We start from the raw sequence: 15,691 nt of genomic DNA on the forward strand, positions 1-15,691 counted from the left end.
TCTTTCTCTCACTCTTCACATCCAGTCCAAGTCAGCAAATTCCATGGGCTCTTCACTCAAAATAGATCCAAATTTTGACCACTTCTAACCACCTTCATTATACTACCAAAGTCTAAATCATCATCATTGTTCACCTGTATTTCTATAATGGCCTCATAGTTGGTCTCAGTGCTTCTACTCTTGCCCTTCTACAGTCTATTCTCAATACAAAGACAGATTCTAAATTTAAGTCAAATCATTGTCACTTCTATGCTCAAGATTGTCCAGTGGTTCTCCATTTCACTATGAATAAAACCCGAAAGTCTCTCAAGGTTTTACACAATCTAGTGTCCTGCTGACCTCATTCCCTACCATTCTCTGTTCTTCTAGTTTATACTGCTTCAGCTACACTAACTTCCCAGCTAGCATTCAAACACACCAGGCAGCAGAACACTCCTGTCTCAGAGCCTTTGTATTTGCCCTTCCATGTACCTGCAATATTTCCTTTTCCCAATTCAACCATGTGCATGGCACTCTCCATTTTTTCCTTTATATCTCTGCTCAAATGTCACCTTTATCAGAGAGTGCTTCCCCACCCTTCATTGTCATTCCTTTTCTTTACATGGCTTTGTATTTTTCTGCAGCATTATCACTACCTATCATATATTTATTGGTTTGTTTGCTTAGTGTCTGTCTCCTTATGCTGGTATATATATAGAACTTCCAAGAGGGGAGGGTGTTTGTTCAGAATAGTGCCTGGTACATAGCACTTTCTTAATAAGTATTGAATGAATAAATTGTTTCCTGCATAAACCGTTTACTCTAGACAGACTTGGTCATTTCACTATCCCAATATGATAATAATAGGGGCTAATATTTATTGAGAGCTTTTAATGTGCCAGGAATTGGACTTGGGTTTGTTATCCTTTTCAATCCTGTTCAAGGGACAACTCTATGAGATAAAAACTATCTGGAGTTCCTGCTGTGGAGCAGGAACAGGATTGGCCGTATCTCTGCAGCACCAGGATGTAGGTTTGATCCCTAGCCAGGCACAATGAGTTAAAGCACAATGCGTTAAAGGATCTGGTGGTGTTGCCACAGTTGCAGCTTGGACCTGATCCCTGGCCTGGATCTAATCCCTGGCTCAGGAACTCCATATGCCGGAACTCTATATGCCTCAGAGTGGCCAAAAAAGAAAAAACAAAAACAAAAGAAAAACAAAAAACCTATTTATGTACATTTTACAGTTGAGAAAACTAAGGCTCAAAGAGACTAAGTACCTTGTACAAAATCATAAAACTAGTTAGTTGGAGAAACAGGACTCTAATCAGGTTAGTTTGACACCAAAACCCATTCTTCTAATTTTTATATTATACTGCCTCACCGCAAATACTTCTTCCCTTCTGTGAACTATTTGTAAAAGCAGCTTTTTGCAGTTGGCCCATAATTGCTTTTAGGCTGCTTCACATCAGCCTATTTGGTCTTCCCAAAGAATTAAATATTTTTTACATTCATTAAAGAGTTTGGGCCATTTAAACCTGATAACACATTTTATTTTCTAAGGAAATTAATTTAAATTAACCTAACAGTACGACTAATTTCTTTCTTCACCAGTCACAAGTACTGCACAACCAGAATAATGAAGTACAGTTGACCCTTGAACAACAATGGGTTTGAACTACATGATCCACTTATAGGCAGATTTTTTTCAAATGTAAATACTACAATATGACATGATCTGCTATTGGTTAAATCTACAGACTTGGAACTTGGATACAGAGGGCCAGCTATAAATTGCATGCAGATTGGATTGTGCAAGCGTTTGCCTCTCTAACCCTTGAGGTATTCATGTGTCCACTGCAGTATCATCTGGTAAAAAAAGTAGCTGAATAGGAGTGGGGATATCTGGGATTAGTCTCAGCTCTGTCTTCAAGCAGGTTTATCACTATTAAGCAAATCACTTGGCTTCTCTGATCCTTAATCTACCTATCTGTAAAGAGAGTTGACCTAGATGGACTCTAAAACAGTCACTTCAGGAGTTCCCACTGTGCTGCAGAGTTCTGGGTTTGATCCCCAGCCCAGCACAGTGGGTTAAAGGATCCAGCATTGCTGCAGTTGCAGCATAGGTCACAGCTGTAGCTCAGTTTCAGTCCTTGGCCCAGGAACTTCCACGTGTCATAGGTGTGGATAGACAAACCAACCAGTCACTTCAAGTTCTAAAAATACTATTATTCCATGAATATTTACAATATGTCAAGCCAAAAGTAAAAGGCCAAATTCTTCCTTAATATTGTTTTAATTTGGCTAATTGGAGTACTTTCCTAACAGCACTATCTCCTTTGTGGATTATTTTAGTATGAATATAAAACATGTCCTAAAATCAGAAATTACCTACAAATAAGGTTTGCTAATGCCTCTATAGCTATCTAAGTGTCTAGGTTGAAAACAAAGTCACTTATGGCTCCATAAGAAGTATTATCAACTAGGGAAAATCACTGAAAAGATGCCATTTAAAAAAAAAATTAAAAATTAGAACAGGAAGAAGGTGAGTGCCAAGACCAAGGACAAAGGGGAAAAAGAGGACTTCAAAGAATAAATTATATGATAGAAAGTTTGAAAAATATTGAATACATGATAAAGACAAATAGTGTAAAAAAAATGGTAGACAGGAGTTCCCGTCGTGGCGCAGTGGTTAACGAATCCGACTAGGAACCATGAGGTTGCGGGTTCGGTCCCTGGCCTTGCTCAGTGGGTTAACGATCCGGCGTTGCCGTGAGCTGTGGTGTAGGTTGCAGGCACAGCTCGGATCCCGCGTTGCTGTGGCCCTGGCGTAGGCCGGTGGCTACAGCTCCGATTCAACCCCTAGCCTGGGAACCTCCATATGCCTCGGGAGCGGCCCAAGAAATAGCAACAACAACAAGAAAAAAGACAAAAGACAAAAAAAAATGGTAGACAATTTTTAGCTTCAGAGAAAACAAAAATCTGTATATAAAAGGAAATGCAATCATGATATATTACTCTTAAATAAATATTGATTTGAAGTTAACCAAAAACAGAGCTATAATTATATTGAGAATATAGGAGAAAGACATTGGAGGAGTATGAAGAACTGAATTCTCATCTATCATAAAAGGAAGTCAATACTTGCTTCAAAAAATGAAGTAATAGTAGTATAAGCATATTATTTTAAAATATGGAGGTAAAAAAGGGAAGTAACCAAATATCTGGCATATTTGCACTTCACTTTCTTGTAACAAACATCATTTATTTGTAGCTTGCCCATGTGGTACTTGTCCCTACTCTTCTTACCTCTATACCATAACACCTAACATAGGGCTGAGTATCCAATATCTTTAAAAATTCTTGTTGCTTGAATGACCAATGTAAAAATGGAGTGAAAATGTCTTGTGTAGAATTAAAGAATTTTGCACTGGAATAAATATAGGGATTATATAATCGCGTGCTTCCCAAATTGGTGCTCCATGGAATATTGCTTCTTGTGATTTTTTTCTTTTGTGTGTGTATGTGGCAGTTCCCAGGCCAGGTATTGAACCTATGCCCCAGATGTGCCTACACCACAGCTGCCACAGCAACAACTCAGGATTCTTACCCATTGCACATTGCACTGCAAGGGAACTTCCTGCTTCTTGTGATTTTTTTTGTTTTTTGTCCTTTTGCCTTTTCTTTAGCCGCTCCCAGGACATATGGAGGTTCCCAGGCTAGGGGTCTAATCGGCACTATAGCCACTGGCCTATGCCAGAGCCACAGCACTGTGGGATCTGAGCTGCGTCTGTGACCTACACCACAGCTCACGGCAAAGCCGGATCCTTAACCCACTGAGCAAGGCCAGGGAATGAACCCACAACCTCATGGTTCCTAGTCAGATTCGTTAACCACTGCGCCACAATGGGAACTCCAGCTTCTTGTGATGTTAATAGCAGGCTGCAAAAAGTGTTTGGGGCTCAAATGAACTTTGGAAACCCCATGTTTAAATTAATCAAGTGTCTTTACCTTAGGACTTCTTGGAGCCTTTATTATATTAATATATCCTGGGAATCCCACAAAGGTAATTTATTATGTAGTGTTTCTTAGACTCATTTGTTTTGTGAATCAAGAAGCCCCTGCTGATATCTCTAGTAATTAGTGATTCCTGGAGCATTCTTGGGAAAACACTGACCTAACCTACTCCCTTCATTTACAAATATGAAAAGACAGGCTCTGTTCAGGTATGGATGGTAGGAGAATTAGAAAGAAGGGCCTCAAGATTCTGCATCAATCTCCAGTGGTTGAATAATTCTGATCTCTGTTTTTTTCAGTCTTTCATCATGCACCTGAATTATTTCAGACCAGGGAACAAATTTAGACTAAAGCATCTCCCTTGCAGATCTTTAAAGGATTTCTGATCCCTAAAGAACCTAGGAGGTGGGCCCAAGTGTCAGCTGGAGCTCAAGCATAAAGTCCCAGGACATAAGCTAAACAAAGTCTCAAAAGACAACAGACCACAAATTTCAGTGGCAAAGTGACCCCAAACTAACCAACGGTAATACGACAATAGACGACTCACATTTGTATAGTGTTTTCCAATAAATAAATGCTTTTACAACATCATCTTATTTGATTCTCATAACAATCTCTGATGAAGACAAGGGTAGAATTATTATCCCCATTTTATGGATGAGGAAACTGACTCTGAATGGTAGAGCTGGAATGAGAATCTGAATTTCCTATCTCTTAGGTTAGGGCTTTTTCTTTTTTCTTTTCTTTCTTTTTTTTTTTTTTTTTTGGCCTTTGGCTTTTGTTCTTTTAGGGTCTCACTCACGGCATATGGAGGTTCCCAGGCTAGGGGTCAAATCAGAGCTGTAGCCACCAGCCTATGCCAGAGCCACAGCAACGCAGGATCCGAGCTGCGTCTGTGACCTACACCACAGCTCACGGCAACGCCAGATACTTAACCCACTGAGCGAGGCCAGGGATCAAACCCACAACCTCATGGTTCCTAGTCAGATTTGTTTCCGCTGCGCCACGACGGGAACTCCAGGACTTTTTCAATATATCACACAAACTGGGAAAATTTTTACCGAGTACCAATTTAACTCTTCCATGAAATACCAAACTGCTCCTACTGGCTCACTTGAAAAGAAATAGATCAATTCTCAAAGTGCTTGTGGTTGGTGCTTAATAACTGGAACTTCAAAGTCCTGTTTTAGATTCAGTTTAGTAATACCTCCTCCAAGCCATGTTGCTAGGAGGAGAGAGTCTCAGTTTCAACTGGAGAGGCAGTCTGGCCTACTGTTAAAAGCAAGGAGGCAAATAAGCTCTACCAGTTACTTATCCTACGACCTTATTCACTATAAAGCACATACGGGTGCTTCATTTCTTCGCCTATAAAATGGAGCTAAGAACACCTAGTTTGTAAAGCTGTTGAGAGGCTAATACAAGAAATTAGAAGGATCACATAGTGTCATGGTTAAGAGTATAAACTCTGGACTTACATTACCTGGGTTTGAATCTCAGCCCTGTTTCCTATTCCTAGTATGACTTCAGGTAAGTCATTTATTTACATCTCAGAACTTCAGTTTTCACACATGTAAAATGAGAAAAATAAATAATGTATTTTTAGTTGTTGTGAGCATCAAATAAGATAATATTTGTTAAGCACTTGAGCATAGTGTCTGTCTGGCATATAGCTAATCAAAGTAATGCTGATAACAATGGTGGTGGTAGTGAAAAATCCAATATCCATTTTTCTCTCAAAGCAAGAATGAGAAAGAAAGCTACTTAGTCCTGTTTGCTTCCATTTACTCTCTCACCTTGTTCCTCTCCAACTATAAATTGAGAACGCTAGACTAGAAGAAGTCAGGACATTTGGCTGTGAGTATCAGTTCTGTCACATACTAGCTATATGATTTTAGGGAAGTCAATTTTAACTTCCATAAGGTATTTTTCCTCACTTGAGACATTAAGTTAGTGATACTTTGCTTATTCTTCTGGGTTGTTGTAAGCATCAAATGAATTCATAGATTTAAGGTACTTTGTGATTTATGAAACACCGTAAAATATGAAGGTGACTTTTTATCTGGCACAGGCTATAAAATAGATGTTTTTACCAGTAAAAAGCAACTTTATCGCCAAGTTTTTTCTCATGGACAATTCGATCCAGTACATTGTAGCAGATGTTGGTAGTTGCCCCTTTCATCCATTCAATGAAGATTCTCCCTTTAGTCACATCAAAGTTGTACTGGTGGAATGGACCAGGACATGGGGTCTTCCAGTAAAACTCCTTGGCAATGTCTCCCCAAAACTCTGCAACAGAAAAGGAAGCCAAGACATCACTTAGTTTTTCAGGCATATTTATCCTCAGATGGTTCACCAATCTATGCTTTGGACCAAGTCACTTCTCTGCCCTGTTTTTAGAACCTACCACCTGATCCCTCCTACCTATCAAATCTTATCACCCATTGCTCTTCTAAACCATCTTCTATTCCCATGGGCTGAATACTGACTCAAATTTCCTCCCTCCCTTCTCAAAACTGCCATTCCATTTTTCAGGTTGTACCATCTGTTCAAATTGTAGCCACCCAGTGCCTATTGCAATGCCTCATGCATAGTAACTTTTTAAATGAATTAATTAACGAAAGGAAGAAATCCTTTACCCACAGAGCCTTCCATGACACAGAAGGCTTAATTTGTTCCTTCGCTCTCAGCAATTATTTAATGATTATATATTTCTCCTATTACTACTTGCCCAAGTGTTACTTGCTATGTGCCAGATGTTGCTTTAAGCTCCTTGAATGCATTATCTCATTTAGTTCTTACTACAACTGTAGGAGGTAGGCCTTATTTTCATTCTTATTTTATTGATTTGAAAACCAAATCTCAAAGAGGCTAAATAATTTGCCAGAGGTTATACTTTACTAGGTCAAGATTTGAACTGCCCTGAGGAAGGCATTGTTGCTAAAATCTGAAAGACGAATCGGAGTTTTTCTCCACTTCCCAATCAGGAAAAACATTAATATGGAACAGAAAAGAACCAAGGGTATAAATTAAGGAACTCCCTCAGGCTGAAGCAATGAGAGGAATTAATGCATAAACTGGGCAGATTATTTACCCTAAGAGCAGTAGAAAGCCATTGTAGGATTTTAATAAAGAGAGGGACATGATCAGATATACAATCTTGAAGCATTTGCCTGGCTACTCTGAAGAAAAGATACTCCACAGCTTAAACATGTGACTGTGGAATACTGAGTAACAAGGATAATCTCGGTACTAGATCAGGAGCTAGAGGAGAGAAAGATACTCAGAACCATAACAATGGAAGGAACGTTAGATGTTATCAACCCCTCATTTTGCTGATAAAACAAATTATAGAGGTAAATGATTTAGTCTATACAATCTGGTTAGAGAGATAAGACTAACAAAATATTTTTGAATGTACAAGACTGAATATAATTGAAAGCTAAATCACATGGTGTACAACTTTCAATGAATTAAAGGAACCCAAAATTAAATCAACCCCAAGGTGCCATTATATACCTATAAAACTAGCAAAGACGGAAAAAAAGGGTGAAACCCAATGCCCAAGTGGCCCTAGGTCACAAATACTCTTATAACAGCATTGTAAGAAATTGGCACAATCTTACTGAACAGCAGAGCAATGCCTGACAAGAGCCATAAAGTTTTTTATACCTTTTCATCTATTAACTATGAGGAACACACTCTAAGGGGGAAAAAAGTGATTACCTAAAGAGAAGTTTATACTAATACTATTTATAATAGTGAACCTAGAAACAACTCTAAAGGCCAACAATGAAAACAGTGATGAAAACTAGCAATATTTGTGGTAATACAATAGAATGTTAAATGGTCATAAATTGAGAACAAATGGGAATGGCATTTTAGTGAAATCCCGTTAATATCCAAGGACTGAGCTAATCTCATTTAATCTTCATATAGTCCCATGAAGTATACATTAATTATCTTAATTTTATAGATGAGAAAACTGAAGTTCAGGAAACAGGAAACTCCTAAGAATCATACAGATAGAAACCAGAATATAAAATCTGACCTAACTCTAAAGTCCAGGTTGTTACAACTACACTATGTGTGTATAATCATACTCCCATCATGATTAATCATAAAATCACTTAATTTTTGTGTTTTTTGCCATTTCTTGGGCTGCTCCCGTGGCAAATGGAGGTTCCCAGGCTAGGGGTCCAATCGGAGCTGCAGCCGCCAGCCTACACCAGAGCCACAGCAACGCTGGTTCCGAGCCGCGTCTGCGACCTACACACCACAGCTTGTGGCAACGCCGGATCCTTAACCCACAGAGTAAGGCCAGGGATCGAACCCACAACCTCATGGTTCCTAGTCGGATTTGTTAACCACTGAGCTCGCAACGGGAACTCCCAAAAATATTTTTAAGTGATAACAGTAGGCACAGATTATGTAAAACTATTTATGAACCACATATAAGTTTTACAATCACTTAATTTTTGTGTTCTTTCTTCCTGGTGGAGCTATTGAACTCTAAATATTTGGCACACATTCTAAGCACTGAACAAGTTTAGAAGAGGAAAAGATGAACATGGATTGGGATGATCACAACATGCTCTGTGGAACTGGTGGGGTTTGACCAGGTAGAAAAAAACAGAAGGACATGGGTAACAGAAAGGAGATGGGAAAGAGACTTTTGTGTATCCAGTATATCAACAAGAATGACCTGCTCTAGAATTAAGGGTATATGGTAGGGAATAGTGGAAGATAAGAATAAAGAAATGTGGTTGGCTAGTTATCCAGAGACTGTGAAAGAAAGGCAAAATTTTAATTGGAAACTCTAGGAAATACAGAAGTATTAAAAGTTTTTGAAGTGACATATGAAAGCAGTGTTTCCATAATATCAGTCTAAGAGTGTTTAGATAAATCTATCAAAAATATTGGAGATGAGTGAGACTTGGGGAGAGGAAAACCAATTAGGAGGCTGCTTCCTTGAATTAAAAGGGTTTATGGAATAGAGTTCCCTGGTGGCTCAGTGAGTTAAGAATCCAACATCACTGCTGTGGTACAGGTTCCACCCCGGCCCAGAAACTTTTGTATGCTGCAGGTCTATGGGAATGGTGTGAATGGAAGAAAAGGTAACTTGAAAGCCTTTTTTTTTTTTCTTCTTTTTTGGCCGCCTGGCGGTGCATATGGAGTTCCTGGGCCATGGATCAGATTTGAGACACATTTGTGACCTATGCCAGAGCTGCAGCAATGTAGAATCCTTTAACCCACTGTGCCTGGCCAGAGAAGAAACTGCATCCTAGCACTGCAATCCTGTTGTGCCACAGGGGGAAATCCAGAGAGACATTTTGAAAGAGTATTTAACAGAATTTGGTGAGTGGAAGACTGTAGGATCAGGAAAAAGGAAGAGCATAGCTATTGGGAGTATAGGTTCTACAATCAAAACTATCTTGGTTCAAATCCCAGCTCCACCACTGTGACCTTGCACAATTTAGTTAACCTCTCTAAGCTTCAGCTTCCTTCTCTGTAAAATGGGGATTAAAAGTCTCTACATCAAATCAAACAGAATTTGTGCTTAGTAAGCCATAAGCAATCTATAAATAAATAAGATATATAGATAAGATTTAGGATAGTGCCATTGATAGGGATTAGAAAATTAGGGAGAACGGGTTTGGGAGGGAAAATTGGAAAATCGGAGTCATAGTCATGTTAAATATGGTATAACATCAGGGTGTATGAATAAAATGCTCTACAGACCTATGAAATGGGAGACTAGAACATAAGTGAGATCCTGGATACAGAGCAAATTATATAGAATAGGAGTTATTGTGACGATAATAGCTTATCCCTGGAAAATGTCTAATCATCAGGCAAATGTAAATCAAAGCCACAATGAGGGAGTTCACAGGTGGCTCAGTGAGTTAAGAATCCTACAGGTTTGATCCCTGGCCTCACTCAGTGAGTTAGGGATCACACCTGGGTCCCTAACCAGTATTGCCCCAAGCTGCATCATAGGTCACAGATGTGGCTCATATCCAGCATTGCCATGACTGTGGCACAGGCCTCAGTTGGGGTTCTGATTCAACCCCTGGACCAGGAACTTCCATATGCTGCAGGTGTGACTGTAAATAAACAAATAAACCCACAATGAGATATCACCTCACACACATCTGAATGGCTATTATAAAAAAGGCACGACGGAGGGAATGTAGAGAGAAAGAAACCCTCATACGTTGCTGCTGTGAATGTACACTGGTGCAGCAAGTTTGGAGTATGATGATTCCTCAAAAAAATATGAATAACTAATACACAATCAAGCAATTCAACGTCTGGGTATTTTTCTGAAGTAAACAGAAACACTATTTTGAAAAATATATGCACACCTATGTTCATTACAGTATTATTTACACTAAATAGCCAAGATATGGAAGGAACCTAAGTGTCCATTGATAGATAAGTGATAAAGATGTACTATCAATAGATATGTATTTATATATATGGATAGATGAATATTAACTATAAAAAATGAAATCTTACCATTTCAGATAGTCATACAAGGTCAAAAGGTCAAGTCAAGGTCAAGTTCACTCATATGTGGAATATAAAAAACAAACAAAATAGGAGTTCCCGTCGTGGCGCAGTGGTTAATGAATCCGACTAGGAACCATGAGGTTGCGGGTTCGATCCCTGGTCTTGTTCAGTGGGTTAAGGATCCAGCGTTGCTGTGAGCTATGGTGTAGGTTGCAGATGCGACTCGGATCCTGCGTTGCTGTGACTGTGGTGTAGGCCGGCGGCTACAGCTCAGATTAGATTCCTAGCCTGGGAACCTCCATATGCTGTGGGAGGGGCCCTAGTAATGTCAAAATGACCAAAATAAAATAAAATAAAATGAACAAATCAAACACAACAAAAACAAATATGTAGATACAGAGAACTCATTAGTGGTTACCAGAGGGGAAATGGGGGGGGGTTAAAATGAATAAAGGGGGTCAACTGTGTGGTGATGGATGGAAACTAAATTTTTGGTGGTGATCACACCAAAAATAGTGTATACAGAAGTAGAAATATAATGTTGTACACAGGGAACTTAATTAAAAAAAAAATTAGCTCACCTCTGGGAAATAGATGAACTCATGACAGGAGAAAATATAGAGAGAGATCAGAAATGAAAGGAAGACTGAGGGGGGAGGAAAGAAAGAAATTAGGAGTTTGAGATGAACATATACACACCACTATATATAAAATAGATAACCAAAAAGAGTCCACTGTGGCACAGGAAATTATACTAAATATTTTGTAATAACCTATAAAAGAAAAGAATCTGAAATGAATATATATGTATATATGTGTATAACTGAATCACTTTGATGTACACCTGAAACTAACACAACATTGTGAATCAACAAAAATTTAAAAGAAAGAAACAAACAAACAAGCTGAGGAACATCTGACCTGAAAGTGATTCTAGATTAGGAAGTGAGACTATAGATTAGATCACTTTCTGAGAGCTAACCAGGAAGTCTCCATTGGAAAAATGAAGATTTGATATTATTATAGGGGCAATATATTAATTGGTCTTTATATTTATTCCAAGAGAATCCCAACAAAAACATGGTATTATCCCAAGAAGTCAGAATCCTAGGATTGTTGGTAGATACAGGTGTGTGCTGTAGGTGTGTTTTATAAAAGCTTCATGTATTGTGTTTTTATTTAAAGATATTTAGCAGTTCCTGCATGGTGCAGTGGGTTGAGGAACCCATGTTGCCAGAGCTGTGGCACAGGTCACAGCTGAGGCTCAGATTTGATCCCTGGGTGGGGAACTTCCATATGCTCAGGTGTAGCCGAAAAAAGAAAAAAAAAAAAAAAGATATTGGCTCATTTCCCCAGTAAAGGAAGCCTATTGTGAATTCTTTTGTAAAGACTACAAACTTTGGCAAGGAAAGAATTACCAACTCTTTTAAGTGTAATTTTTTTCTAGGGTGAGGTATAAATTAATAAGTAGTAAGATGGTCTCTATGTAGGCAAATGTAGTCAATAAATATCTACATGAACACCTGAAGAAAAAAAAAGGTGCGAAGATTCAAACTTCGACACTGCCTGCAGCAATCAACTGCTGCACTTCAGTCTTATCTTGCATTACTCGGTAATTGCTTCATCCACATTCTTACTGTTATCAAACTAACCGCCGTGTGTGTGTGTGTGTGTGTGTGTGTGTGTGTGTGTGTGTGTGCGCGCGCGCGCGCGCGCTTTTTAAGGTTGTACCTGCAGCAAATGGAAGTTTCCAGGCTAGGGTCGAATTGAAGCTACAGCTGCCGGCCTACACCACAGGCACAGCAACACAGGATCCCCAACCCACCGAGCAAGGCCAGGGATGGAACCCTCATCCTCATGGATACTAGTCGGGTCCGGTTCCGCGGCGTCACAACCGGAGCTCCTCCTTAGCGCTATTTAGATATTGCTGTGCATCGGGCACTCTACAATGCACACTTCGTACTCACTTTAGCCTTCAAACAACCTGTGCTTACTGTGCCTCAGGCACTCTATAATGCACACTTTACTTAGTACTCACTTTTGCCCTGAAACAACCCACGAGGCAGTTATTACTACCCCTCTCTTATAGATAAAGAATTTCAGACAGGTTTTTAAATCTCCAGAAGACCACACAGTAAATGAGTGGCAGAGCCAGGATCTAAATCCAGATTTTTCTGGGATTGATACAGTGGCTCACTCTTGTCCCACTGCCAACATCATGCTCCTCCCAACTCAGCTATACTTGTGACTCCTTACCTAGCTTGACCGCAAAGACCGAGAATTTTACTTACATATTCCCAAAGACATAGAACTATCTATCCAAAACTCTGAGTGATTATGATCCCAGCCCCAGTTATTTTAAAAGACATTTTAGTGACTTGTTCAGTCTTATAGTGTAGTTTCCACTGGGATTTCTGAAATACTAAAAATAGATCTGGGACTCCACTACTCATCTGAGGACCCCAGGATGGGACCCAGCCCGGTTACTGCCCTTCTGCAGTGGGACTAACAGGTGAAAGGTGTCAGGAGGCAATGGTGGGACCGGCGTGAAAGGGTGCGGAGAAAGTTCTCCCGTGGCCAGCCTGCCCTCAAGGCGCCTCTAAGAACCTGTCTGTTCACCTGAGAAACTCTCTCCAGGACACTTTCACTCTCCTCACCTCCTCACGAAACCCCCAAGTCGCCAAGGAACTCCCCAGACCTTAGGGAATCCTTATTTCCTACAGAACTCTCCTTCTCAGAGAACTCCCCTCTCCTCCTGGAACCCCTTTTCCTTGTCCTCAAAGAACCGCTATCTGCTCACGGATCCCTCAACTTTCCGAGGGAACCCCAGCTCCCCCCAAAACCCCTCATCTCTCCACGGAACCCCATTTCCGCACAGAACGCCCCCAACTCCTCACTCCCCTGTGCACCCCCACTTCTCTCCTCCCTGACGTCCCTCAGGCCCGCCGGGGCTGGGCCTCACCTTGCGGGTTCTCCACAGAGAGCCGGTGCAGCTCTGCGTAACGCTGCTGCGAAGGGACGTGCGCGCAACGGATGATCTCGGGCGGTGGAGACCAACTCCGAGCCCAGCTCCGGGCTCCAGCCTCCTCCCGGGCCCTGCTCCCGCGGCCGCTTCGACCCCGCTCTTCAGGAAGCCCCATTGCCTCAAGTTCCTCGCACAGAACCGGCCTTAGCTGTTGCCTCCAGCGCTCAGGCGGGGAAAACAAGCAGACCGAAGGGCGGGGCCTTAAGGGAAGGGGAGGGGCTTGACGGCAGAGGCGTGGCTTAGGCCTGTCCCGGTTGTTGGGCGTACGGGAGAGCGGAGCCGGGCCTGGTGGGGGTGGGACCAGGGTTAGCAAAGAAACCGATGAGGGCAAGTGGAACTTTGCTAGGGGTTTGGGGCGGAGCTGACTTACGGAAGGGGTGGGGCCAAGCGTGACAGGAGAGAGGGTGGGCCCATGGAGTGAGAGGGAGTGGAGAGGCTGGATGTGACAGGAGAGGAGGCTGGACCATGGAGTGACCAGGGTTGGGTGGGATCTTGGAGTTACAGATGTAGATTTGTGTTAGGGCGGGACTCAGCGGGAAAGAGCTGGGCTAAAGAGCTGAGCCGCCCAGTGGTCTGATCGCACAGCCTGTCACCCCACAGAGTTGAAAAGCCAGGGGGTGTCCTTTCTGGGTGACACCTTTCCTCTGGGGGAACTATCCCCTACACTAAGTAAACTCCGATTTTCTCCCGCCCCCGAGGATAGGTCTTTACTTTCCCTGATTGCGCAAACTTCCATCCAAAGACTGAGTGAAGACTAGGAGGTGCCTTCAGGTCTCTGCTAATAAACCCATCTCCTCATTACATAAATGGTAAACTCAGGTAAAGGGAGGACTTTGTACAAGGTCACAGAGAAAACGACGATATGTTAGAGCCAAACCTAGGTCCTGACTCCAGGTCTTTTTACCAGCCTCATTTGGCTGAAGCTGTGGCTTGTGAAATGACAAAGTGTATGTAAACAGAAGGAATCACTCACTTTCCTTCCCCTTCTTTCCTTCCTGGTCTCTTCACCAAGAGACCTCTCCCTTTCCCCACCTGGGCTCAAATACCTCTGACTTCCCTCTAGCCCTTCCACTCCAGAAAGGAGAGGCCAACCAGGACCCTCATCTCCCACCTGTACTCACCACTAAGAAGGGCTCACACCACCCATTGGTTCACAGAATGGCTGTAAAGGCAGAAAAAAATCCTTAAATATCTAATTCCAAGAATGATTCAAAGGCTCAAAGCAGGCACTCCCCACTTCCTGAAGCCTACACAGGACCCCATCTGGCTCAGCCTCTCTTCCCACCTGCTCCCTTGTTCTTTAACTAGCTCAACTCAAGCCCAACACAACCTAAATGGAAAAACAAACACTGCTCCCCACCCCCATGGTCAGACCTATGATCCAGAGCTACCTAATCCTGAGGGAAGGGTTTCAAGGCTCCCTGAAGGGATACAGACCTCAAGGAATAGACATGGACCCCACTGGGAGGACAGATACTTCATCAAGGAGGCATTAATTGCTCTAAAGGGGCACACATTTCACTGATAGCACAAGGACTCCATCAAGGGAGAATAAATCTTATTGAGTGATCTTAGATCTCACTGAAGGGCTGCTGATAGGATATGAATGGCATTGAAGGTCACTGACCCTACTGGGCTTTCTCCTAGGAGATATAAAAGATACAGACTTTACTAAAGAGACATGGACCCCACAGAGAGGATTCAACCCCACTGAAGGGCCTCTTACTACCCTGAGGGAATGCACACCACTGAGGGGACAAAGACCTCATTTACAGGGGAACAGGCCCTACTCAAGGGATCAGACTTCACTGAAGCATAATAAGCCCTATGGACCTCACCGTGGACATATGAACTTCTCTGTGAAGAGAAAGGCACATGCAGTAGCACAGAGTCCCACCATAAACGGTCATTTTCCCATCCCACACACAAATTTCTAGGCAGCCCTCTTCCCTACCATTTCCCCAGCCCTTCTTGCAAGCCCTAGAGCTGTTCCCAACACACTGCTGCCCTCTCCTGTCTACAGGTGGCACTGAAGATGCTGAGCCCATAACAGATTTTCAAGCAGTCCAGGTCATCTCAGCCTGGAGCCTGAGGTTGGGGAAGGAGGGAATGTGTGGCCAGGGGCTTAAGAAGCTCCATCCCTTTCTCTGTGGACTG

At 41.9% G+C, this 15,691-nt stretch overlaps 1 protein-coding gene across 3 annotated transcripts in view; it reads right to left on the reverse strand.

The window, feature by feature from the left end:
• Positions 1-13,829, reverse strand: part of ACSS2 (acyl-CoA synthetase short chain family member 2) — a 54,822-nt gene extending 40,993 nt beyond the window's left edge. The window contains exons 1-2 of one of the 3 annotated variants that reach the window (XM_047771252.1): positions 13,472-13,829; positions 6,087-6,282 (exon numbers count right to left, since the gene is read on the reverse strand). In XM_047771252.1, the coding sequence (XP_047627208.1) occupies positions 6,087-6,282; positions 13,472-13,649 (374 nt within the window). In that variant the 5' untranslated portion in view covers positions 13,650-13,829. The remainder of the gene's footprint in view (positions 1-6,086; positions 6,283-13,471) is intronic. The other 2 variants (XM_047771250.1, XM_047771251.1) reach the window with 2 other exon arrangements.
• Positions 13,830-15,691: the final 1,862 nt, after the last annotated feature.

Source organism: Phacochoerus africanus, chromosome 3, assembly GCF_016906955.1.
Source record: "Phacochoerus africanus isolate WHEZ1 chromosome 3, ROS_Pafr_v1, whole genome shotgun sequence".
Classification (NCBI taxonomy): domain Eukaryota; kingdom Metazoa; phylum Chordata; class Mammalia; order Artiodactyla; family Suidae; genus Phacochoerus; species Phacochoerus africanus.